Source organism: Cebus imitator, unplaced genomic scaffold (genome assembly GCF_001604975.1).
Source record: "Cebus imitator isolate Cc_AM_T3 unplaced genomic scaffold, Cebus_imitator-1.0 Scaffold105, whole genome shotgun sequence".
Lineage (NCBI taxonomy): Eukaryota > Metazoa > Chordata > Mammalia > Primates > Cebidae > Cebus > Cebus imitator.
Window position 1 is genome coordinate 5,778,132 of NW_016107420.1, and position 26,147 is coordinate 5,804,278.

General features: G+C 40.4%; 1 protein-coding gene and 1 long non-coding RNA gene across 4 annotated transcripts in view; one reads left to right on the plus strand and one right to left on the minus strand.

Annotated features, from left to right (window-relative positions):
* LOC108310597 overlaps positions 1-24,522 on the minus strand; it is a 91,474-nt gene extending 66,952 nt beyond the window's left edge. For 2 of the 3 annotated variants that reach the window (XR_005201714.1, XR_005201715.1), the window contains exons 1-2: positions 20,945-24,522; positions 20,175-20,363 (exon numbers count right to left, since the gene is read on the minus strand). This is a non-coding gene — a long non-coding RNA (uncharacterized LOC108310597). Of the gene's footprint in view, positions 1-10,241; positions 10,336-20,174; positions 20,364-20,944 lie in introns of those variants that run through there. The other variant, XR_005201716.1, reaches the window with a different exon arrangement.
* PGRMC2 (progesterone receptor membrane component 2) overlaps positions 24,447-26,147 on the plus strand; it is a 23,281-nt gene continuing 21,580 nt past the window's right edge. The window contains exon 1 of the mRNA XM_017537655.2: positions 24,447-25,842. Within this exon, the coding sequence (XP_017393144.1) occupies positions 25,353-25,842 (490 nt within the window). The 5' untranslated portion in view covers positions 24,447-25,352. The remainder of the gene's footprint in view (positions 25,843-26,147) is intronic.

A 26,147-nucleotide genomic window follows, 5' to 3' on the forward strand; every position in this document is an offset into this window, starting at 1 on the left:
AAAAAAAAAAAAAAAAAAAAAAAAAAAAAAAAAAAAAAAAAAAAAAAAAAAAAAGGACATGTACTCTGATTACAAATGTGTCTGGGGAGCTTTGAGCATTCAATGACTAAAGAATAATTTTATATGTAATGATAATTATGACAGGCTAAAGACCAACTTGAGTTAATGTTTGTAAACAAGGAACAGCAATTAGCAATTTCAGTAATTAGGAACTGGTTTGTAAAGGATAAGAAGAAGAGCATGGGACTTTGTGAAAACCCTGTTTCTGTCTTTAAGACAATACACAGACAGACTAAGGTGTCTCTGTTGGGAACTATAAAATGTATGAATACATAGGAAATGTAAGCACTTGAATTCTTACCATATTAATGAGCAGGGCAAAGTTTTCAGAGATGCCTAGCACAAGAGAACACTCAGGAGCAATGGAAATGATCTGTATATTGGCTCTAGAGTTGGTTATATGCATACATGCCTTTACTGAAACTCTCAGACTTTTCACTTAAGATCTTTAAGTCTTGCTCGAAGGTATATCTTAAAAAGTGCAGTAGAAGCACACAAAGTTGGGCAGCAGCAGAACTGTTCTATCACTAACTAGTTCTGTGAGTTTAAACAAATCATGTAACCTCAGTTTCCTCATCTGAAAAACAAGGAGATTATGATAAATGGTTTTCTAGTTCCCTACCAGCTTCAAGAGTCTCACTGACAAATTTTTTTAAGTAGCAATGATTTTACGGGAATTATTACTCTGATTTAGGACTTTGGCAATTTTAACTTTAGAAGTTTCTATTATATTATTCTATAGTCTAATATATTCTATTAAGTAACACATGAATACAGTATAATCATTAAAAGAAATTCAAATGATATAGATAAGGCCAAAGTTTTCCCTGGCCCCCTTCCCGTAATCCTAGAGGAAACCTGTTTTACCTGCTTGCAGTATATTCTTCTAGGTTTTTTTTGTTATTGCTGGAGAGGCATTATGGCTCTGTGGCTCTTAGCCTTAGCTTTAGCCTCTGCAACTCTTTAGTCATAAAGACTGAGGAGTAATTCTGCCCAGATCCAGAACCTAGTAAAACCATCAACCAGTGTAGAACCCTGAAGTCATCCAAACTCCCTATGCTTTAGTTCCCAAACTAAAAACAACAAAAATGGCAACCACTCAGGAGGCTGTTGTGCCAATTAGATATGGTACATATAAAACAGAACAGAGCTTGGCACCCAGTAAGTATCAGTTATTACTGATAAACTTTTAGCAATTTTATAATAAAATATCTATACTTACTTCTTCCAATTCATTTGAAGAATAAGTAATTTAAACACATATCCTAAATCAAGAAACTTACTCAAAGAACAACATGAAATATAAATGCACTCAGGAAAACAGATCTCTTCTCTTGGAATAGTCATTGATTTTGAGACCAAAGTGTTCTTTGATATCATCTGATACACACCTTGCAGATGAGGAAAGTCAGGCTCATCAAGTTATATTACTATATTTCAAATTTTTATTTATAATGCGAAATATTTAGTGGGTGGGTGAGGGATGAATAATAAAATTCAAGAAAGCCATGTCCAGCCCTGTCTCCATAGTTTTGTCCCACCACTGAAAATCATTAAGCAGTCTGATACCTAGGGACCCAAGGACACTGAGAGCATAACATGGCTAAACACTGTGATGAATAGCTGAGCTTTGTTTCTAACTTATGAATGAGGGTTCAATGTGCTTGCTTTATTTTCATTTAGCACTTATTCTATAATAGATTTTCCTTTCTTAATTAAAAATCCTTTAATCAAGGAGGCTGAGGCAGGAGAATCGCTTGAACCTGAGAGGCGGAGGTTGCAGTAAGCCAAGGTCACACCACTGCACTCCAGCCTAGGTAACAGAGCGAGACTTTGTCTCAAAAAAAAAAAAAAAAAAAACAAAAAAAATAAAAAAAAAAAAGAAAAAAAAACAAAAAAAAAAAAAAAAAAAAAAAAAGCAAAACTTTTAAAAAAAAAAANAAAACAAAAAAAAAAAAAAAAAAAAAAAAAGCAAAACTTTTAAAAAAAAAAAAAAAAAAAAAAAACCAGAATCCTTTAATCAAGGAGGGGAAAAAACTTGCCTGGTTAATTTGTGTTTTACTATTTTCTTGACACAGAAAGACACAGAGACTAAACTTTCAACTGAAAAAGAATAAAGTACCACGTTTTCTTCCACTTGAGCCTAATCAATCTTTTACCTTTACACACAGTGATAAGAGCCTGTGCCAAAGGTTCTTGATTCTGCCTACGTGAAAGGGCTATACCTGACAGCCACTTAGTCCACAAGTCAGCCTTCAATAATGAAAAGTCAAGGACCTCGACTCCAGATCTGCACCGTTTCTGCACTGCTCGGGGACAGACGCTCCCTCTGCTGGGGTGGCCCCTGCTCTGGCAGATGATCTGTTTGCTCCCATAACAACCCACAGTGCAGAGAGCACACCCATGCAGTGCCCTGTTGGAGATGAGAGAGGCGAAGGGCAGGGTGAAAGGCCGGAGCTTGCCCTTTAACCAGACCCAAGTGTTTCCCTGGCCTTCTTGGCTGAATGCACCATCAACACATTTCCAAGAGCAACAGCTGGCCTTGGGGAGCAGTGAACTATGGCCCCTGTGTGATTTAAAGATCCCTCTGCCCCATGTTTCACCTCACTCTCCTTTAAAACTGTCTGATGTGCTATATTTGAGACTTATTCCTTTAGTTTAACAAACATGTCTTAAGATGTAAATGTCCTTGGGACCATTTGCTAATGCAGTAAGATCCATCAGTCATTCCCACTATGGCATGAGTTTTGTTTCATCCATCCTTTTCTACCAGCTAAGAGCATCAAATCTAGAGAAGGAGAGTTGGGTTTATTGTTCTTATTTTATCTTTTGACTCAAGAGACTAACTTATGAGGGAAGAAAGGGTGATTTGGGAGAATGGGGCCCTACTGGGAAGGGTGGAGAGGTAAATAAAGAGGGTGGGCTGCTGGTGGAGAGCAGGAGGACCCAGGTCAATCTGGGCGAGTAGGGAATCCAGCGAGGAAGCATACATCCAAAACAAACCCCATTATTTCACAACTATGGGACTAGTCTACTTCAGGAAATATCACTCCAGATCTTGGCCATGACCTAGAGTTGCATAAAATCTGCTTATCTTTCAAATTAGTACCATAGTGACTGATAGAGAGCAGTTTTTTGGTAAACTGAATTTAAAACCCAGTGATCACATGAAGAAAAGTTTAACTTTTTCCCAAAGGAGGGTGTGTAAACAAAAAAGAAAAAAAGCATAACAAAAATTATACACGCACACATACATCATCATCATGATGTACAAATTATAATTCACATAAGGAACAGAATTCCCAATTACAAAGTGAAGGCTGTGACAGTATTATGTATAATGACACTGATAGAGACTATCTTCCCACATTGGCCTGCCGCCCTGTCCTATGTTTATATAGCCATGGCCATGCCGTATTTAGGGTAGAATAAGGCCAAGGCCTACACAACTGTTGTCTCCTGAGGATAGAATGGCTGGCCACCTTTCCTCAAAAGTGTGCTATGCACATGTGTGAGCTGGTAGCTATGGACTGCCTTCAAATAAACAACTGTTTTCAAATCTGCCTAGACTGTAAAAATCACCCAAGGTACCTGTTTAAACCAAGACATTCCTCAGAATTCTGATTAATAGGTCGAGAAAGGGCCCAGGAAATTGTGGTTTTCACCAGCACTTCAGATTATTTTTGTAATCCGGAAAATGCTGTAAATACCAAGATAAGACATCTATAATTTCAGGAAGAAAACTAGAAAGGCAGAGAGGCCAGAGGGAGTCATTTCTCTCCTGAGCTTGGAAGTAGCATTACTACCTTGTTCAGAGGATAGAGTATAACTTTAGGTCCAATCCATTGCCTGTTTTGAGCTGAGAACTTTCCATGATGTCAACAGAATATAAGAATCCCCGATAAAGAGGGAATTCAGCTCTTATAATATGAAGGCCTATTAATATCCATAAACTCACTAACCTTTTGGAAATATGCAATTAAGATCTAGTGTTGGCCAGGCATGGTGGCTCATGCCTGTAATCCAAGGACTTTTTGAGGCTGAGGCGGGCAGATCACTTGAGGCCAGGAGTTCAAGACCAGCCTGGCCAACATGGCTAAACCCCATCTCTACTAAAAATACAACAACAACAATAAAAAGCCAGATGTGGTGGCACACACCTGTAATCCCAACTACTCAGGAGGCTGAGGCAGAAGAACCGCTTGAACCTGGAAGGCAGAGGTTGCAGTGAGCCAAGATCACGCCACTGCACTCCAGCCTAGACGACAGAGCAAGACTCTGTCTCAAGAAAAAAAAAGATCTAGTGTCATGCAGCTTATTGTGATATTCCTTGATATGCTCGTGGTAAAGTCATGGCCCCGCCACTGCCAAAAATAAATGAATGTTGATACTGTAATGGTGCAGCCAGAGTTCCGAGATAATAAACTAACACTGGTTAACACAGCAAGTTAAAATGTTGATAGTGCCCACAGCTAGTTTGAAGTACAACACACAAATGGAACACAACTTTTCACAAGAATTCCTTTACCAAGGAGCTGTATTAGGAGTGCCATTCAGCAACTTCCTAATACATGGCCTAGGCCTGAAAGAAAACATAGGAAAATAAAAACAGTAATTATATAGAGCAATAGGATTATAAGTGAAGTTTTTCTATATTTATTTTCTACATTATTATTTTAACATGAATGAGTGTAATAAATAAGAAATCAGCAGTTGTTAATATATCACTTGCTATTCACTCATGACTATTTTGTCAAAAAGCAAATGAAAGTATTTCTTAATGACAACGGAGCCAGTTTACTAATGCTTCTATTCATGAAGATATTCTATTCCATCCATATATTCCTCTGTCATAAACTTCATTTTCAAACATGGAAACAATATGAGAGGCATTGAGAATCATGTCCCAATTTTGGAAAAAGCACTTCATACAGTACGAAACCACAGTTCAATGTTAACTAAAATGGCACTGGGCATTCTGGAAAACTTAAAATATGCCACAGAAGCCTCTGAGGTAAAGAGAAGGGAGAAGTTAGGGTTGAGAGGGTTAGGAAATAAGAACAGGGTGGAAGAGGCCAGCAGCCCAGGAATTTCCTAGGTACAGGTAGGCTGTGCTTTTTCACTGCCTGAGGCTGGGGCTGAAGCCTCCAGAAAAGGCATTGTGGTTAGTCCCAGGCACTCCAGGAGAGAAAGGCTCTCTGGAGGAAATAGAAATGTACATTGGAACCATTGCATCTGGGCCTCATGGTCCTTTCATGCTTTGATAGAGGGAGAGGGTCGAGCAAGTGCCTAATGGTGGGACTGAGAGGATGATCACAAAGAGATGCCAGGCTCCTGAAAGTGGAATGGGAATGGCTGATATCAGAGGGAGGGGCTAAGACCAACTCGGTGATGGTGAGGGGAATCCTGGCTAAGCGAGGGAAAAGGAAAAGATAAAAGCCCCCAAGAGAAACCACAAGGACCTGCAGCCCCAAGGCTCTGTAGCTGAGTGCAGGCAGTCAGGCACCCAGGCAGACAGACAGACTAAGGCTGTTCTCAGGCATTCCTGGTTGAGCTCAGGCTATCCTGCTTTTCATACCTCATGAGCATTTTCGTGTTTGACCACAGCTGACTAAAGTATCTTTGCTTCCAGAGCATTTGCTAATGGAGATATAACTGCAAGAGAAAGGCAGATGTTCGAGTCCAGGCCAACGGGAAAAGCAGAACTTTCACCTTTCTCCCAGTTTATGATGAGGTTTGGAATTCAGACTAATGTTCAGATGACTTTTTCTTTCTTTTCTCACTTGACTTTCCAAAGAATGGCAGGGATCTTAAATGACAAATTTCTAACTAATATTTTCACCAAAAAATTAAATCAAAAACAACCAGAAATCCCTCTTTTTATATTTTGGCTTAAAGTTTAGCATTCTCTTTCATGTTGAGGATGACCAGTTTGACACTTTACACTTTACTGAAAAAAGTAATAACAAAATATGTTTTTTTTGTTTGTTTTTGTTTTTTTTTTTTTGAGACGGAGTTTCACTCTTGTTACCCAGGCTGGAGTGCAATGGCGCGATCTCGGCTCACCGCAACCTCCGCCTCCTGGGTTCAGGCAATTCTCCTGCCTCAGCCTCCTGAGTAGCTGGGATTACAGGCACGCACCACCATGCCCAGCTAATTTTTTGTATTTTTCGTAGAGACGGGGTTTTACCATGTTGACCAGGATGGTCTCGATCTCTTGACCTCGTGATCCACCCGCCTCGGCCTCCCAAAGTGCTGGGATTACAGGCTTGAGTCACCGCGCCCGGCCCAAAATATGTTTTAATTTTATAATTTACTTTCCCAAGAGTCCATCAGATTGCTCCAAACACTCATGTAGAATATATCCTTCAGTTTTTCATGAGAGGCTCTGAACATCAACGGGTAAAATTCTTCCATGACATCATGACACCTTAGCCCAAATACCCTTTCCCCTGGTTGTATTTCCTTCTACAGTTGTGTGCTGTAACATAATGTTCTTGGTAAAGAACAGATTGCATATACAACAGTGGTTCCATAAGAGTATAATGGGCCAGGTCCGGTGGCTCATGCCTGTAATCCCAGCACTTTGGGAGGCTGAGGTGGGCTGATCACCTGAGGTCAGGAGTTCAAGACCAATCTGGCCAACATGGTAAAACCCTGTCTCTACTAAAAATACAAAAATCAGCCAGGTGATTTACAGGTGGCAAAAATTACAGGTGGCAAGCACCTGTAACCCCAGCTACTTTGGAGGCTGAGACAGGAGAATCACTTGAACCCAGGAGGCGGAGGCTGCAGTGAGCCGAGATCACACCACTGCACTCCAGCCTGGGTAACAAAGGCAAAACTTCATCTCAAAAGAAAAAAAAGAGGGGGTATAATGGAGCTGAGAAACTGCAACACCAGGGTAAACAAACTCAGCTGCAAGCAGGAGAGCCAGGATTTGAACACCCCTGACTCCAGAGTGTGTGTGCTGAGCTACCAAGCCTTCCTCCTCCCACCAGTGTGATATACTAAATGCTCTGGGATCACCTCCTCCAAGTAGCCTTCCTGACCAGCATCTCCATCCCACCTCCTCTGCTCTGGGTTACATCTGCCCTTAGTGTTCTCATAGCTCTTTATCAATTGTCTCCCAACAGGGACTGCATATCCCTTGAAGACAAGGTTCATGGCTTATTTATCTTTATAATCCCAGCACCTCCCAGAGTGGCTAATAGAGAGTAGGAGCTTACAGAGTGTTGAAACCAGAGACATCTAGAGAAGATGCCAGAATTAAATATCTATTATTCTCATGTTGAATCTATTATTATATGTTTATACTTTCATTTTATATAATTGGCATTACTACAATTATCCCTTTTACAACATAATATTGATGGTTAATTTAGATGAATTGATTCTATTTTCAAGTAATTCTGCTAGAGCTCTTTGACTACAGTAGGCAGCTAAAATATTCAAGTAATCAACAGTGGCCAAATGAATAAATAAAAGAAAAATAAATGTCATATATTAAATAAAGTGGAATCAAATGGTAATTGTTGACTAAGAGTGAAGGCCAAAATGTAACCAACCATAATGAATATTTGAGAGCTCCCATTTAGTAATCAATGCTTTCTCCTCTTGAAAGCACCCTTAACTCCTGACTTCAGAAGGCTACTAGCAAAAGTCATGATATAGAGAAAATGTACACTAGCAGAGTCCTTACTAGGAGCACAAAGTTAGAAGCCCAGCTCCTGAGCAAGAGAGCAGAAGAGCATAGTGGTAAATCTTGGGCCTATACCTACTAGCATTTATCTTGAGCAGGTAACTTCTAGCATTTAACTTCTTCAGGTCTCAGTTTCCTCAAAATGTAAAACAGAGGTAAAATAGCCCCTACTTCATAAGGCTGTTGGGAGGATTCGGTAAGATGATATATATAAAGTACTTTCCATATTACCTGGCACATTGTAAGTGCTCAGTAAATGTCAGCTACTGTGGTCTAGGCAGATTGGTGAGTGATAGCAGCAATGTCCCACACAACAGAACCAGCCTCAGTCCTGCAATAGTATGTCAAGGGAACTGATATGGTATAGACTTCCTGGATGCAAATGATCAGTTTCTAGTTGTGTAAGCTTAGAAGAGTTGCTTAATGTCATTATGCCTCAGTTTCCTCGTGTGTAAAATGGTGACAATATTACCTGATCCATATATCATGAGGATTAAAGGTGTATTTATATATGTGTGTGTACATGTAGATCCATATATATACATGTGTAGTGTATATCCCAGTGTGTGTTGTGTATATACATGTATATCCATATATATGTGGTACGTATATTCATATATACATGTGGCATGTATATATGTGTATGTGTGTATGTATATATAGATATAGATAATACATGTACACATACAATGCATACACACAAATGTATCTGAACAGGTTTGGTATAAAACAATATAAATAAGCTGTTATTATTATTATTTCAGGCTACCTTCAGCCTTCACTTTGTACCCAGCAGCTCTGATGTTGAAGTAGAGAAATGACATTCTATGTGGTCAATGAGGGAAATTTTAAATATCTTCCTACATATTTTCAAATAAGCTGAGAAATCCTTGGTACTCAGAATTTCTGCTGAACAAAGTTAGAGTCCAATATTTCAATATTTCTTATTATTTATTTTAATTTATTTAAAAATAATTTAAATAATTTCTGTTTTTAAATTATTTATTAACCACTTTGTGACAATGCACGAAAATTCACATTTCTCCTATAAAAGTCTGGTTCTCCTGTTACTAAGTATTTCAGAGAGAGAAAGAAAGAGGTCTGGCTCAAGAGAACAGTTTTGTCAAGTAAAAACGCCCCAAAACTGTTTACTATTCTCATTTGATGACTCTTACCATAGGAAAAAAAAAAAAAAAAAAAAAAAAAAAGGCTATGAGGTCTTTAAATAAAACTCATTACATGGAAAGGAAATGGCATAAGTCACACACAAAACTATTGCATAGTTTCTGAATTAAGTCAAATAAAGTAAGGAAGCATCTAAGATAAGGCTGAAACACACCCTTCCCACTGGTGATCTGTTATTCCCTGATTAAAAAAAAAAAAAAAACTGTAATAGAAGCCAACCCTGGGCAACGTGAGGTCCTTGCAAAAGGCACCTTCTCTATTTCCTCCTACCAATATCCACAGCAGTGCTGTACCAAGACATTTCTGCATCCTAGACCTCTCCCATAGTCACTACATCTCTCTCTCCCACCCCTAGCAGCACCCAACTCAACACACAGATAGTTCACAGGGATGGTTTCGGGTAAGGATGAGGAAAGAGAAGACTGAACAGTTTCTGATTCGCTGCACACTCAGGGTCCTGTTGTAAACACCTGGATACTCAGCAACCATCAGTTCTCCCCCATCATCCCTCCCCAGCACTTAGTATTTTACAGACATGGAAGAAACAGCACCTCCAAAAGACTGTATCTAAAACTGTCACAATGCTCACCCCATACCCAGCACATTGCAGAATTCATCAAAATCATATTTAACAAGCCCCAGACATTTCAAACTACTAAAATTTTTCTGGTAGTGCTATCTGGATATGTGTTTGTTGCACTTTAAGCTAAATGAGGTAAAATACTTGAAGAATCCTATATTCTATTTCTCCTAATAACATACATCATTTATTACCCAAATTTGCCACATGTCAGAAAGCAACTACTCTGATGATAGCTCAGCAGCCTATGGAAAATGAGTCAGGGCACTCAGTCTAGTTGCAGATGGCTGATGCCTGGGTCACATATCACCCATACATGGGACAGCTCTAGAACCAGAGTGTCCCTGTGAGGCTCAGTGGGTGGCAAGACAGGCCAGAACAGGGAAACCTGGGATCCCGAGTAGTCAGAGTCCAGGAGCAGAGGTGGTATGGGAGAAAGGTTCCAAGAGGGGCAACTGGTATTGAGGAGTTCACAGAAGAAAAAAGGAAGAAGATCTGGGGCTTGAGGCAGCATATCACCCAAGAGGGGACCTGCTGAGACTGTCATAAGGAACAGGGCAGAAACCAGTCACCAGTGAGCCACACCAGATCCTTTCAGGAATTAGTGGTGTTTGGATACACAAACACACATAACTACATTTGAGAAGGCAACTCTAGTTTAGAAAGTATAGAATTAGGTATCTAATCTCAGATTTAAGCCTCACAAGCTGTGTGAACTTAGGCAAAACACTTGCCCTCTCTCAGCCTATTTCAACAGCTGTAAATGGAGACTACGTCTTTCACACCTGTTGCACAACGTTATGAGCATCTGATGAAAGAACAGATGTGAACACAGTTTATAATCCACAGTGCTCAAGAGCTGTAGCAGGGGCTTCTTTTCTTCCTTATTAACATACCTGAGGGATGCTCTGGAAGGATCAGATTCCGTGCAGCCTTTACAAGCCCCCTTTTAACTTACAGTCTACTCTCTCAGTCTACTCTCCCTCTCCTCTCTCCCTCTGTTCTCTCTCTTTCTCTCTGTCTCTTTCTCTGAAAATCATTGCTCTAGTCCAACAATGAAGCAGATATTTGATTATTCTAAGTTGATACTGGAGACCTGCAGGCCAGAAGGCTAACAGATGTGCTTTCTTTAGCCTGTAGTTTGGCCTGCACAAGGTACCTCTTCCCATCCTTTATGCTCCCCAAAATTACATATGTCCTGTACAACTTCAACATATATTTAAAAATCAGTAGATTTCCGTAAGAATTTAGCTTTATAGCTTCTCTTGAAAAATCAAAAGATCTAGCAACACTGGATCTAAATTGCTACAAGGCAACACTATGCTACAATAGTGGTTTTCAAATCGCCAAAGTGTATTAAAGCAGAGACTGTAAGACCCCCACTTTTAGAGTTTCTGACTCAGTGGGCTGGGATGGAGCTGAAAATCTTCCATTTCTAACAGGTTTCCAGGTGATTCTGATACTGTGGGTCCAGGTGACCCATACTTGGAGAACCACTATGCCAGATCTATGTATGGACTGCTCCCTTTACATAAGGTGTGCAACTCCCATTTGCCATAGCCCCCACCACCTCCTATTGTCATTGACACAAGTAAGAATCTGATGTCATTTATCTGGCTTACTCTGTTGTTTTTCTTACACATGCAAAGCCATGTGACTGAATCTGCCTGGCCTCCTAGGCATTTGAGTTAGCAACCTCTGCTCCTTGGAAGCAAGAACTCTGCCTTACCTAATACAGTACTCTGTTCTCCTTCTCTCTCTCTCCTCTCTCTTTCTCACACACACACACACACACACACACACACACACACACAAACACACAACCCATCCCATACAATGTCTTGCACATAGCATTTAAATATACTAATTGATTTTAATTTCTGCATACAGTCTAAAACTTTCAAGACCTGAGGAAGAGAGACAAAGACTTTTAAGCAAGGAGTTGGTATAGTCATCTTCCTCTTATCTAATAGATCCAGAGCTAAGAGGCAGGGCCATGCTGCCTCGAATCTCATGGATGTGGGAGGCAAAGAAAGAACCAGATCATTGAGTCAACCATGAGTCCTCCTGAGATCCACTTCTCCAATTAGCTTCTCAATCCTAGTACTTACCCCCAAATCCCCAAATATTAGCTAACCATCCAAGAGTATTATTAACTGAGCAATTCAACAAACTGCCTTCACTAGTTGATTTCATCATTCACCATCCTGAGGGCATGGGGGACACCTGGGTGATAACTTTAGGTCCCTTCTCGCTTTATTTTCTATGAGCCTGTTAATGAACCTGGAATAAATTCTGTGTGCATTCTGAAATCCACTAAGTGCAGCCATTATGGAGAACAATATGGAGGTTCCTCAAAAAACTAAATACAGAATTACCATATGATCCTACAATTCCACTTCTAGGCATATATCCACAAGAATTGAAATCAGTATGTCAAAGAGATATCTGCACTCCCATGTTCACTGCTGCAGTGTTCGCAATAGCCAAGTTATGAAATCAACCTAAGTGTCCATCAATGGACAAAAGAAAGTGGACAAATCCAAAAGAATATACGGGATATATACAGAATGAAACATTATTCGGCCTTTAAAAAGAAAATTGTACCATTTGAGACAAAAAGGATGAACTTGGAGGACATTATGATAGGTGAAATAAGCCAGACATAGAAAGACAAATACTGAATAATCTTACTTGTATGTGGAATATTAAAAAGCTCAACTTATAAAAGTAGAGAGTAGAATGGTGGTTACCAGAGGCAGGGAGTCTAGGGAGTGGTTGAGGAGATGTTGGACAAAAGATATACAAGGTTAGACAAGAGGAAAAATTTTTTAAATTTATCATACAAGAGCATTATTATTATGTATTATTAACCATAGTCATAGCAATGTATTTTATATTTCAAATTTGTCAAAAGAATAGATTTCAAATGTTCTCAATAGAAAACAATGGTAAGTATGTGACGTTAGGGATAGGTTAATTCACTTGGTATAATCATGCCATAATGCATATATATTGTACTCCAAAAATATATACAATTATTATTTCTTAATTAAACATAAAGATTTAAGTTTATAAAAGTCTACCAAAATGCAGGCCAGACTCTTTCCCTTGTCCACCCCCAACTCACATGATCTATCTCAGTTCCTTGGACCAAAGCCATGGTTTGTGTAAAATGACCCCAAATTTAACTTCCACTGAGAGCTGAAATATTTCTCTTCTCAATAATGAAATTGGCAGTTCATTCCAGAGACTCTATAAAATATATCAGTCATTAAGGCAAACAAATTTTATCCTTCTTTTATGGGCTGACAGTGAATGAAAAAAGGGGTACCAAGGTAATTTGTGAAGGCTTGAGCACAAGTCTTAAAATTAAAATATTTTTGAAATGTGACCAAAAAGGACGAAACATCTAAATTAACTTTTAGAGTCCTCTTCTGCACTGTCGAAAAGTAGCTTCAGAGCAGTATTATTATTTTATGGAAAAGGGCCCAGAGGCCTATTACAACTTCCCAGGATTATACAGTTATAATCAAAGACAGAGATGAGCTCACTCTCAATCCACAGCCTCAAAACCAATCATCATCACTATCCATAGGCCTTGTATAAAGGGCATTCCTTCTCAACTATCTCCAAAAACTTAAGGACTCAAAGGCTGAAGATAGCTCAAAAACAAAATAGAAGGAGCATGATTATTACTCCTTAAAACAAGGAGAGAGAAACAGAAAATTAAAACACAGTGACTCAGAGAAAAGACACACAAACACACTTTTACAATGACAAATGACTCCCAGGTCAGACAGGCTTTGCTTTAGTCTAGTTGAATGTAATAACAAATTCCAAGAAAGAAGATCTCTCAGAATGAGTTAGGAGGTAGAAACAAAGATAAAAGAGTCTGAGACATAAGTTATCAAAGCTAATCAAGCACCTCCAGGGAGAGTCTTGGCCAAGTATCCCAATCCTTAATAAACAGAGATACCTAACACCTGTGAATTCGAGGAAAGCCAAAAGGAAAAGACTAACCAATTTGACCACATAAAAAGCAAACACTTCTATAAGGTAAAAGATCGCATAACAAATTCAAAAGCTGAATGAATATAGACAAGGAGAAAATACTTGAAACCATGTCAGAAAAAGGGTTAATATTATTGATTATATTATAAGCATCCCTCCACATACACACATACCACATCCACCACCAAAAATGATCAAGGACAAACAACCCAACAGAAAAAATAGACAGGAGAGGAAATTAATAGGCAAATCATGAAACAGGACATGCAAACATCCCAAAAACATGCAGAAAAATTCGCAACCTCACCTGTAGTCAGAAAACATGCAAATCAAAATAGAGATGTATTGCTTTTACTAATCATATGGCCAGGAAAAAAAAAAAGAAAAAGAAAAGTATCAGCATCACCCAGGGCTGGTAGGAATATAAGGAAACAGACACAGCTCTATGTTGCTTGGGCTACATAATCCTTGGAATATAATTTGGCCATGCCTAATAAAAATAAGTATGTTCTTTGATCTCAAATCCCACTTTGGAGAACTGCATATTGAGGCATTTTATGCAGTGGCAAAAAACAACCTCAACATTCATCAACAAGATAAATAAGTGAATAAATTCCAGACATCCATATGAATATTGTGACGTTATTAAAAAGAACAAAAATAGCACTAATTTGGGAGATAGTGAAAGGCAGTGGTAGCACTTTGGACTCAAAAGCCAGATTGCCCAAGTTCAAGTTGCTGCTCCCACAATCACTAGTTGTGCAACTTTGGGCAAACTCATCACATGTCAGTTCCTTGTCTACCCACTGGGGACAATAGTGCCATGCTAGTTGTAGGGTAAATGAGGTGAAGCACAGGGTCTGGCATCCAGCAGGTGCTAGTGATGTCCAGGAGATTTGTTGAGAGATGGAGAGACAGCACAAAATAGCATGAATCTATTTAGGTTTTAAAAAAATTGTTTTATACAGTGGACTCTGTATATGTATGTGTGCAGCATTGGTGGTGAGAGGAAAGGAGAAAGTTTTAACTTTTTTTTCCACATCTCTGTGTTCCTCAGCTTGTTACAAAGAACATGTCTTACCTTTGTCTTTGGGAAAAATGATTCAGAAACATTTTTTGGAAGTGGGGTAGATGAGCATGCTTCACAAGTGCAGGGGACACAAAGGCATAATTAAAGACAGGGAGTGAATCTGGAAACTGAGAAGTTTGGTGCATCTGGAGCATAGAGCATGTGATGCACAGCAGTAGGATATAAGGCTGGAGAGTATGTATAAAGGAAGGGTCATGTGTTCAAGGAAAAGAGCATAGATCTTAGCCAGATATTCGGGGAAGGTTCTTAGGATGGAATGGAAAGTATCAGCTGTGCTCTGGCAACCTGAAAAACAGATTCCACCTCTCTGTTGAAACAAAACTTTCAGTGGCTCCTCTTTACTCTGCATAGGGATAAAGTCCATGAGCCTTATCTGCAGCCTTCTCACCTCACCTTCCAGCTCTTCACTGCCGCCACGCTCAGCTACCTGTGTTTCTTAGAAAATTCTGCCCTCTCCGGGTCCAGACCTCTGTTCTGGTCCAGCTTCTGCACACAGTGCCCTTCCTCCTAATGCTGCGCACTAACTCCTCAGAGCTCACTTCAGTCCCCCAAGGCTCAGTTCCCCATCTAGATTCTCCCATATCACCCTAAAATTACCCTTAAAAAATTGTTTTATAAATTGAATTATAATTGTCAGCCGGCCTCACCAACTAGACTCCAAATCTTTAAGGACCAGTACTTGATATGATTCCCTGTTGACTCCTCAATACCTAGCACAGAACATAGAAGACAGACATCTTGAAATATTTGTGAAATAAATGAATGCTTTTAAATATATGAGCTAATTTCCCTTTCTAGAATTCAATGTTTTTCAAAAAACTTTCTGATTTAATTCACTGTCCTATATATGTCAGCCCATAGGCAGAAATTTTTCAACACATCATGTCAGTGCAAGCCTGAGTCCATGTGACAGTTATATTGCTCACTAGAAACTAATAAATTGGCATAGGGATTTTACATGTCAATCTTATAACTCAGTTCACAAAAGTTCTTTCCTGGAGAAAAAAAATTTCCACGTGCTGGCAAAAGCAGATTTCTTAGCATTCAAAACAAAGGGTCACAACTCTAAGCAATGAAAAATTTGTATAATAAAAACCCCTTGAAAGGCCTTTTCTGGGTACATCAGGACCTTGATTTATTCAGCAAATATTTAGTAATCCCCACCAAATGCCAACATTTGTTCTAAGCTTTGAGGATAGAGCAGTAAACAAGACAGACAAGCTCTACCACCATGAAATCACACTCTACTAGGGGCTGACAGACAATAAACATGTAAAAAATAAGATAATTTCAGGTAGTGCTAAATGGTATGAAGAAAATTAAGCAGGATAGAGAAGAATTAAAGTTGGAGGAGAGAAGATGAGAGCCCTTTAAACAGGTGGTCAGGATAAGACTTCTCAAAGGAGAGGATATTTGAGCTGAGACTTGAGTGAAGAGAACAAGTCAGCCATGATAAATGGGGTAGAGAATTCCAGACCTAGAAGGAAGAGCAAATGCAAAATCTCTAAGGTAGGAATGAGGGTGGAGTATTCAAGCAAAGATAGAAAATCAGTATGACTGGATCATAATGAGTAAGGAAGGTGATTTGAGAGCAATCAAAGGGAAGGTATAGAATAAATCATATAGGCCATGATAAGGAGTTTGGATTTTATTCTAATTGCAAGCCAAAGATATCAGTGAAATACAGGAAGGGAAGTGATAGAGTCTGATTTATATTGTTAAATGGCTAATAACAGAGAATGAATTCTGAGAAGGCAAGAGTGGAAACCAAGACGCCAATCAAGAAGCTGTTGTCATGGTTCAGATGAGAGCTGCTGATGGCTTGCACGAAGGATAGTAGCTGTAGACATGGTAGGTGGTCAGTCAGATTTGGGATAATATCTTGGAGTGCCAATGGAACTTGATAGATTAGATATTGAAAAGAAGAGAAAAAGAAGAATCAAAGTTTTGATCTCTTGGTTTCATCAGAAATTTCTATACCTGCAAGCTGCTAAAAGTCAGTTGTTCTACTGGAGATCTTTCATTCAGTAACCACAACAATGTAAAGCTAGTCAAAATTTCTGCTTCTGCATCACAATACTCGAATTATGTGTGCCAATTTATTATAGAGGATTCAAAAGCAGTTTATTTTGCATTAAAGTAAGGCTTTTAGCTTCTGAGGTTTTTTGTTTTTTTTGCAATCTGAAAAGCAGCTCGTTTTCAAAAGACTCAAGCACTTATAAAACAACATTGATTTGTACCCCCTTTAATAAGCACCATTTCTGTGAACTATTAGAGATCTATAGGCGCAGAGCTTCTATCACAGTAATCACTTGTTTATTTTGCTTTTTAGTCTTATTTTCTCATATGATGGCTGTGTTTCATATCATTGTTTTATTAATGTTAAACCAAGGCTTAGCAAGCCAGGTCACTTACAGCACAGGAAGAAACAGAATGGCAAGTGACTTCCTTAGAATCAACCCTTAATGTGTTCATTCATCTTCTGTGAAACTCTAGCAATAGTGAATCTCAAAGAACTAAATGTTTAAGGCTGTAGAGCAATTTTCTATCTCCTGAACTTAATTCTTTCCATGCTTTATATATATTGCCCAGTAATAGGCTCTTAGAAAATAACATTTTGAAAATACACTTATTACTATGTACAAATCTATAAAATGTATACAAAATATTATTAGAGGGGAAAAGCAGAATTGAACATATCCTCACGGCCAAAAAGAACTTAGGAAAATTCACAGTATTTATTGTGTTAATATGCACAGTACTGTTAAGGACTGACAGTATTTAGGGCTTGGGAATAAACCACACTCCTCTTTCCCACCAAGGTATAAGCCAGCTGAGAGACTGGATTGGATATTGGAGAGAAGAGAAAATAAAGAATCAAAGTTATGATCTTTCACTTCTTCTTATCAGAAATTCCTGCACCTGCATGCTGCAAAATGTCAGTTGTTCTACTGGAGAACTTTCACTCAGTAATCATAACAAAGTAAAGCTAGTCAATATTTTGTATATGTTTCATAGACTTGTACATAATTCAATCTAACACAAAAGACTAGACAGCTAAAAACTACCACACCTACTGATAAAGCTGATGCTGGAGACTGTGTGGTAACAATGGGCCTCCCAACATCAAACTGTGGGATGAGTGAGGCAGGCTTACACTGAGGTGCTGGCTGGCAGTGCAGGGCAACTGCAATCCTCCCCTCCCCTCACTACATAGGCCCATCCCTGCAAAATCTACAGCACGAAGAAACAGGCCAGAAGGCATGATTCCTGAGAGAAGCCTGGCCCAAGAGTAAGACTGGCGAAAGGGGCCAAGGTTTCTCACAGAGCTTCTCACCATCAAGTATCTTACTTCATAGAGAAGAGGAAGGAGTGACCCAAGAGGCCAGGAGTGTTAACAGGAAACCCTGTAACTGTATCACATTTCCCCACTCAATTTTATTCTCTTAACTTAGAAGTCTTCAAACTGGCGCACGTCTACCCTGGGATTCCATGAGTACTTTCTGAGGAGAATACAAGCATAGAAAATTTTGAGGAAATCTATTCCATTTATTGAACTTTCCCCTATTCTTTCCCAAAATTGAGCTGCCTGAAACATAACTGAGGTTGAGACGTCACATCAATTCTATTTTTACAACTCCCTTTAAAAATCATTTTTTAAGCTTCAAGTCAGTGACAAATTTTAAAAAATCATTTTTTCACACTTATAAAAGACAGGCATCTTCTTACCCATCCCAGATCCTTCTATACCAAATTGCTCTGACGTACAAAAAAAATTCTAAAGCATTATACAAAGGAACACTTCGAAATACTGTCTTGAAATCAATATTTGATTGAATAAGGGTATAATAAACCTACATGAGGATTCCCTGACTTTCCTTATCTATATTTCTGTTAAGAGAAAAGCATGGTGCTAGAAATTGGGTATTTTGGTCTGTGTTGACGTGTTCTGAGTGTAGACACACTGGGGCAAAGGCAGGGGTTGTGCTAATTTTTGTCTAATGACATTTCCTCTTCCATTTCCTGATGATGTCAAAGAATGTGGCTGAGAGAGCAAAGAAAAATACTAAAGGAGGTTGTACCCTATTTCATCCAGATAACAAACTCAGAGCCAGGTTACATGCTCCACATATACATCCGGGAATTAGGATATGCAAGATTTGTGAAAATCATTCTGGGAAATACCAATTAGCTATAAGGTACACCTGCTCTGTAATGAAAGCACTTGATGCAAAATCTCCTTCTCCTGTGTCTCAGTTGCACATTCCAAATGATTTCAAGGAAAAGGATATAAAAAAATTCCAAATTTCCTTTCAACAGATCAATGTTACATGAAAAAGGAACATATATAACTAAAAAGTTAATGATTCTTATTTTCTTGAACAGATATTCAGACCTTAGGAGAAAATATTCTAATTACTTTTTGCCAAAAGATTATTGAATACAGTAAATCTATATTCATTTTTTTACCCAAATATGTCTGCTCAGTGTTATTTGTTAAACATTTCTCACCTCATTATTCATTCCTACAATTTATGTTATAGACTTAGATTTATTACATATATTGTTTTCTATTATAAATAACACATTTAACAGAAATCATTTATTCGCCTTTGTAAGCCCTACACCTAATTATCTCCCAACATATTTTCCCATTTTGTTGCCTAGCAAAAAGTTACATTTACCTATAAATACATGAACTAATTGAGGAGAAGCACACTCCATTCACTTCGTTAAGAGATATACTTCCAGTAAAACTTTAGTTCTCTTTAGTAATTATTTGTAAAAATTTATAATGTAGGTATGATCATTATGTACTAACAATAAATGCAATGATAATTCAAAAGAAATTTTTGACGCTTAGAACCTTATAGTCATAAGGAATTTTTTTTAATTATTAACTTTTTTTTTTTTTTTGAGACAGAGTCTCACTCTTGTCACCCAGGCTGGAGTGCAATGGCATGATTTCAGCTCACTGCAACCACCGTTTCCCAGATTCAAGCAATACTCCTGCCTCAGCCTCCCGAGTAGCTGGGATTACAGGCATGCACCACCATGTCCAGCTAATTTTTGTATTATTAGTAGAGATGGAGTTTCACAATGTTGGTCAGGCTGGTCTTGAACTCCTGACCTCAGGTTATCCACCCACCTTGGCCTCCCAAAGTGCTGGGATTACAGGCGTGAGCCGCTGTACCCAGACTATAAACAACTTTTTATTGTGGAAAGAATAATAGAGTAAGCAATAAAATACATTTGGGCACAAAATATATTAAAATTCTGTTAGGGAAGTAGAATGAAAATATAAATTCAAATAGGAAAAGGTATAATGTAAAATTTCTGTGAAAATAAATGATGGTGATTATTCCTTTTGTATGGATTTAGATCTCATTTAGATTGCATTTTAAGTGGCATAACACTATTTTAAAATATTTACATTTATATTACATAAAAAATTACATGTTTTGCAACTCAGGTCAAAATATTTTACATGTCAACTTAAAAACTATTTCAGGGTGTGTCAGCAAGAGTATGAAAACCATTACCTTAACCCTATGGGCTTATCCACTGAGATCAGGTTGGGATGTGGTTATTCCATTGGGTGAGAAGTCGGCAGTCAATTGGAGTAGTCCTGCTCCCATCTTCATAAGACCACTTCTCCAATACTGATTTCACCTCTTTTGTAGGACATTCTGGGGCCACTGGTAAACTGTAGATTCTGCCCCCAAAACGCCCTGAATGGGTCAGAACAACATATCAGTTAAATCAGTTCCAATGCTATTCTGTACCCAAGGCTGTAAGTCACAATGTGTTCTACTGCCATCTCAAACTATGTCCTGTCAGCTTGTCCAGCGTTATAAGAATTTCTAAAATATGATCAAATACTTTAAGAACCAACAAGATATCCTCAATTTGATTTTGACCCTCTCTCAATATTAATTTTCCAGAGAGAAATTAAAAGTTTAGAGATTAAATCACTCTGTCCTTCTAAATTATGGCCCAAAGTAATCAGTATCAACTTCATGTTAAAGTCCAAAATCATTAATAGCCAACATTGAACTCTTTTACTCTGTAAATTAAAGTTCAAACAACAGGCTTTGTCACTCCCTGGAAGTGAACTTAGCTCCTAAACCTGAAATTTCCCTTCCCCCAAGGAGCTGATGCTGTTCAGCTTACTCCAAGCCTCCCTTGGCAGGAGCAGACTCCTATGAAACTTGTATGAGGTAGCAGAGGAGAAAGCACACTTTCCATGAACAGGATGGCTCCCGAGAGAAAGGGGAAGTAAGAAGGTGGGCTGCCCATGAGCCAAACTTACACATCAGGAAACTCACTGGTGGCACTGGAACAGAGCATCAAATAACAGATTCATGGCACCCCTTCTACGTTTCAAGAAATGTGTGATATGGAAAAAAAAATTCTCTATTCCCTGAAATAGAAAAAAAATACAACAATCTCTCTTATTTAAGAATTATTTATTGAATATCATGGTGTAAACTTCTGAGCTAGATTCACTGGGAAATGTATAAGTAAGTCAGAGCTGGACACTGCCTACCAACCAACCACAAATATTTCTAACACAATTATTATATACATCAGTGACTCATATTTTAGATTTTTGTTATAAAACCACCCTATTTCCCGTACCAGTTTTTATGTTAGTATGCAAAAGTTGATACCAAACAACTCCAAATAGTTCAGTGACTTAGAATAGCAGAGATGTGCTTCTTATTCATATATTTATGTGTGTTAACTGGGAGCTCTTTTCCACTTTTTCCTTTCTCTGAGACCCTGACTGATAGAAGCCTACACAATTTGAAACATCATTAGAGTAATAAAGATGGCCACATTTTCCTGGAACTCTGTGGTTGACAAAAATTTTTGTAATAAAGATGGCCAGATTCTTTGTCACTCTTCCTCTGCCCCTATCAAAGTGTTTATTTCTTCTCCCCTTAAAACTGAGCTGCCCCTTTGACCACTTTTACCAATACAATATGTCATTTCCAGGCATAAGACTTATAAAACCTGGAAGTTTTTGCTTTTCTGCACTTGAGAATCCTAAGCCACCATGCAAGAAGTCAGGCTACTCTACTGAAGAAGCAATGTGAATCAGGGAATCTTTGGAACAGAGACTCCTTTCTGGTAAATAGAAAGGCTCAGCCATTCTAGCAACCCAGCTGAGTCTCCAAATACGCTAGCCCCAGACAATACCGGGCTGGAACCACAAGACAGACCCTAAGTAAGATCAGACAACTGCCCATGAGCCTAGTCAACCCACAAAACCTAAAACTGGTGACTGTTTTAAACCATTAAGATTTAAGGTGCTTTGTCATGGGACAATAGATAATTAAAATATTTAATCACTGTGGCAGAAACAAAGAGAGCAGGATGTTTACAGGATCTTAAAGCTTTTGTTTGGAAATGACACAAGTCATTTCCAATCACATTTTATTGGCCCTCGTGAGGTAAATGGAGTAGGGAAATCTAAATCTACTATGTGTGTGGAAAAAGAAACAAAAATATTTGGTGGCTAGTACTAATATCTTCCAGAGAAAAGTCAGGCGAGATTACAGGTAAATCAGTAAATAGATGAAGTGTCGGAAAAAACGCTAATAGGGTGAAAATAATCTAGATGATGGATTCTTGTAGATGTCCTTTAGGCAAGGTAGGTATATAAAGAGAAAAAGGAGGGTAGAAAGAAGTCCAAAAAAAGAGCCTTCACAGAGGATAAGGGGAAATCTTGGGATCCAAAGGACAGTTTCAGTAACAGAAAAGTCAAGAACATAAAATAAAAGGCCAAAATGGATGGCATAGGCAAGGAATACATAGAAATTCAAAGAAGACAGGTTAATGTGGGCTGATACAGTTAGAGGCCTTGGGTGGAGGTAGAATTAAGCGAAAGAATGGGAAGTTAATGGAAACTGTGTGGCTGGAAATGAGAAGGGTACTCTCAGTGAGGAAACAGCATGAGCCAAGTCCTAGAGTGGAAAATGCACATAGCATAAACGGGGCAAGGGACTAGGTATCATCAGGGGAAATGTATCATTTAATAGAGAGTATCCAAGGAATTGTTTGCTGCAGAAGGGGAAGGCAGGGAAGCCATTCAGGGACTTATGGAGGCCCTTGAGTGCCAATTGAGCTTTCTGAAATGTTCTCTTTACATTACAGAGCACCCCTGGAGATTGGTGTCTGAGCAAGGGAAATCAGAACACAGGTCTAGTCCCTTTGTATAGGAATGAAGTAGGAGAAAACTGATGACAAGTCACCAATTGCAAAGTTATTGAGGTATTCAAAGCAGGAGTATCCTACTGGGACAAGAGATTGTTACTTAGAGTGGAAAATAAGAACTCCCAACTAGCCCAGTTCAAGGGGCTTACAATGAGAATCCAAAAAAGCTCCGGTTTTGGGAAGCCTTCAACTGTGAAGAAGTCGGGAGATTTATTTTAGCAAGGGTATAAAGGAAAACTTTTTACTTCCGTGGCAGCCAATGGTGGTTAGCTAACATTCTCCACCCCACTTCCGTGACAACATAACTTTAATACTGTCCAATTCCTCTCTTCCCTCCAAACCAATTGGAAAAGAAATCTACACACACATAATTCAGCCCCAAAGTAAATCCTGAGAGCCTAAGCCAGTGGTTCTCAACAAGCATCACACCTCTGGGGGGAGGAGAGGAAATGGGCTGCTTTACGGTGTCACACTGCCTGAGGTGTGCTACTGATATTTAGTTGGAAGGAACCAGAGATGCTGAATGTCCAGCAACGCCCAACACGGTCCTGCATAAGAACTGGAAAAGCCAGATAAATAAACACTAGGTAATCATGGATGTCCCATACTCCTTGTCTGTTACTGCTTTAGGGATAGCTAATAGCCCAGTTCTGGTCAATAAGATATAAGGAGTGGCCTGGTTCTGGGTGCTTTCCTTCTTCCTATTAATGCTGTCCCAATTGTATATGGCTCTTGGGACTGCTGTAGCTATCTTCTCCTCAAAACCAGTTTCTTCTTTATCTTCCTACTTCCAACACTGGCACCTCCCATTTTCTGTTACCAAGTCCTAAAGCAATTTTGACTTCTCCTAACCCTTAACCTTAGGGACCATTCACTTAGGTTTGCCTGATATAAATTGATTTAATAATTCCTCTTCTCTGGCTATAATTATTAATGCCCTGTTTACTTCCAAAAGTGTTCCATATTGAAGGATAGAATATATGGTCACTTATCACCAATTGTGTCACTCTTCAAGTACCTCTAATGCAGGGCTCAGCAATATGGCTTACAAGTTGTTTTTGCACACCTCCAAGGCCAAAAAAAAAAAAAGTTTTTACATATTTAAATGATTTTTTAAATCAAAATAATATTTCATGATACCTGAAATTACACTAACATTTCAACGTCCATAAAGTTTTATTGGAACACAGCCACACTCATTCATTGTCTATGGATGCTTTCTTATTACAAGGTAGAGTTGAGTAGTTTAGACAGACTTAAAATATAATCTGGCTCTTTACAAAAAATGTTTGCTAACCCCTGCTCTAATGCCTCCACTAGCTTTGCATGTCACCTCACGCACAAATACCCTAGCCTACGAATTGCTTTCCCACTCTTTCCCCTGCCTCGAATCTTTCAGACACCTGGTTCCTATATAATCTCTCTACAAGACTGACGATCCTGTCACTTGCCCCGTCAATATCCACAGTGGCTCCTCCAAAACCGACAGTGAAAGTTTCAAACATATGCTATGAGACTCAAGACAACAGACAAGGGCAAGAGAGAACACGTCAAACGAGTTGAGTGCATGAGGCTTCAGGGGTCACTTTCACACCGGAATTTTAAAGACGTGAGAGGTTAAAGCCTTCCCAAGTACATAAAACAAAAGCTGAAAATAAGAGTGAATGATAAATAGAAAGACCACCTCAACCTGTCCACTTCCCTATGGCGGCAGAAATTATGATTCAAGAAATAACGAGACCCTTCGTCTAAATCCTTTAAAATTCCACAAGAGCAGCGAGCCAGCGTGAGCAGCACGTAGACTGCCAATGCCAGAGAAGCCCGCTGCGGGCTCCGCGCTTTCTCTCTGTTCCAGGAAGACTCCAGCTCGTCGCCAAAACTTCTCGCCGTTTCCTGGTCTGCCCGCCCACGCTGCCGGTTTCCCGACACGAGCGACGGCGCACTGGGGAAAAGCAGATACCCCTCATCGGTTTGCGCCTTGCAGTTCAACTGTGCCCCAGCCTCCCACAAACCACCCGCCCGCGCCCTTCGCCAGGCGTCCCGCCAAGGCGCTCGTGAAGCTCCCGGGAGGGGCCAGCGCAAGACGGCAAGAGATTGCACACGCGAAATCAGGCCTGGGAAGGAAACCGATTCCGGGCGCACGCGCAGACACAGGAGACTGGGCGGGGCGTACCTCCCGCAGGGGTTACGGAGAAGAGAGCGCGTGGCGCTCAGGAGCTCGCGCACGCGCTGTGGCCTCGCCCCGCCCATGAGCGTGCGCGCGCGGCCGTCACAGCTTTTCTTCAGACCCGCCCCTTCTTCTATTTCACCTAGGGGAGGCTTGGAGCGAGAGCAGGGAAGTGTGGTGCGAGGTAGGCGGGGCGTTGCACGCGAGCGCGGCCTGCGACCGAAGGCGGGGACCGGAGAGATCCAAGACAACGTTACCCCGTCAACACCCAATCAGGATCCGACCTGACCCCGCCCCTCCTCCTCATGTTATTGGCTGGGAGGCCCCCCAGATGGGCGGGGCCGGCCGTGGGGTTGGGGAGGGCAGGGGGCGGGGAGGAGGAGGAAGGCGCTGGCGGGCAGTGATGGCGGCGGGTGATGGGGACGTGAAGCTAGGCACCCTGGGGAGTGGCAGCGAGAGCAGCAGCGACGGCAGCAGCGAGAGCCCGGGCGGCGCGGGAGCGGCAGCGGAAGGGGGCGGCTGGGCGGCGGCGGCGTTGGCTCTTCTGACGGGGGGCGGGGAGATGCTGCTGAACGTGGCGCTGGTGGCGCTGGTGCTGCTGGGGGCCTACCGGCTGTGGGTGCGCTGGGGGCGGCGGGGTCTGGGAGCCGGGGCCGGGTCGGGCGAGGAGAGCCCCGCCGCCTCTCTGCCTCGCATGAAGAAGCGGGACTTCAGCTTGGAGCAGCTGCGCCAGTATGACGGGTCCCGCAACCCGCGCATCCTGCTGGCGGTCAATGGGAAAGTCTTCGACGTGACCAAAGGCAGCAAGTTCTACGGCCCGGGTGAGGAGTTGGAAGGGGAGGGGAAGGACCCCCTGCAGCTCAAGCACAACCCCCTTCGGACGGGGAGGCCTCTGGGCACCGGGTTAGTTTGCCCAGCCTTCTCGTCGCCTGGACCCACGCGCCTCGGCCGCCGCACCTGAGAAGGCCCGGCCCGCCCCTACACACACACACCTCCCCCGAGTTGCGTACACCTCCAGCTCTTGCCCCGAAACCAGGGGTCCCTGGTGGCGCCCCAGCGACCAGCTCTCAACGTTCATCTTTTTTCCATCCCATTTCTCCCTGCAGTCTTTTTTTTTTTTTTTTTT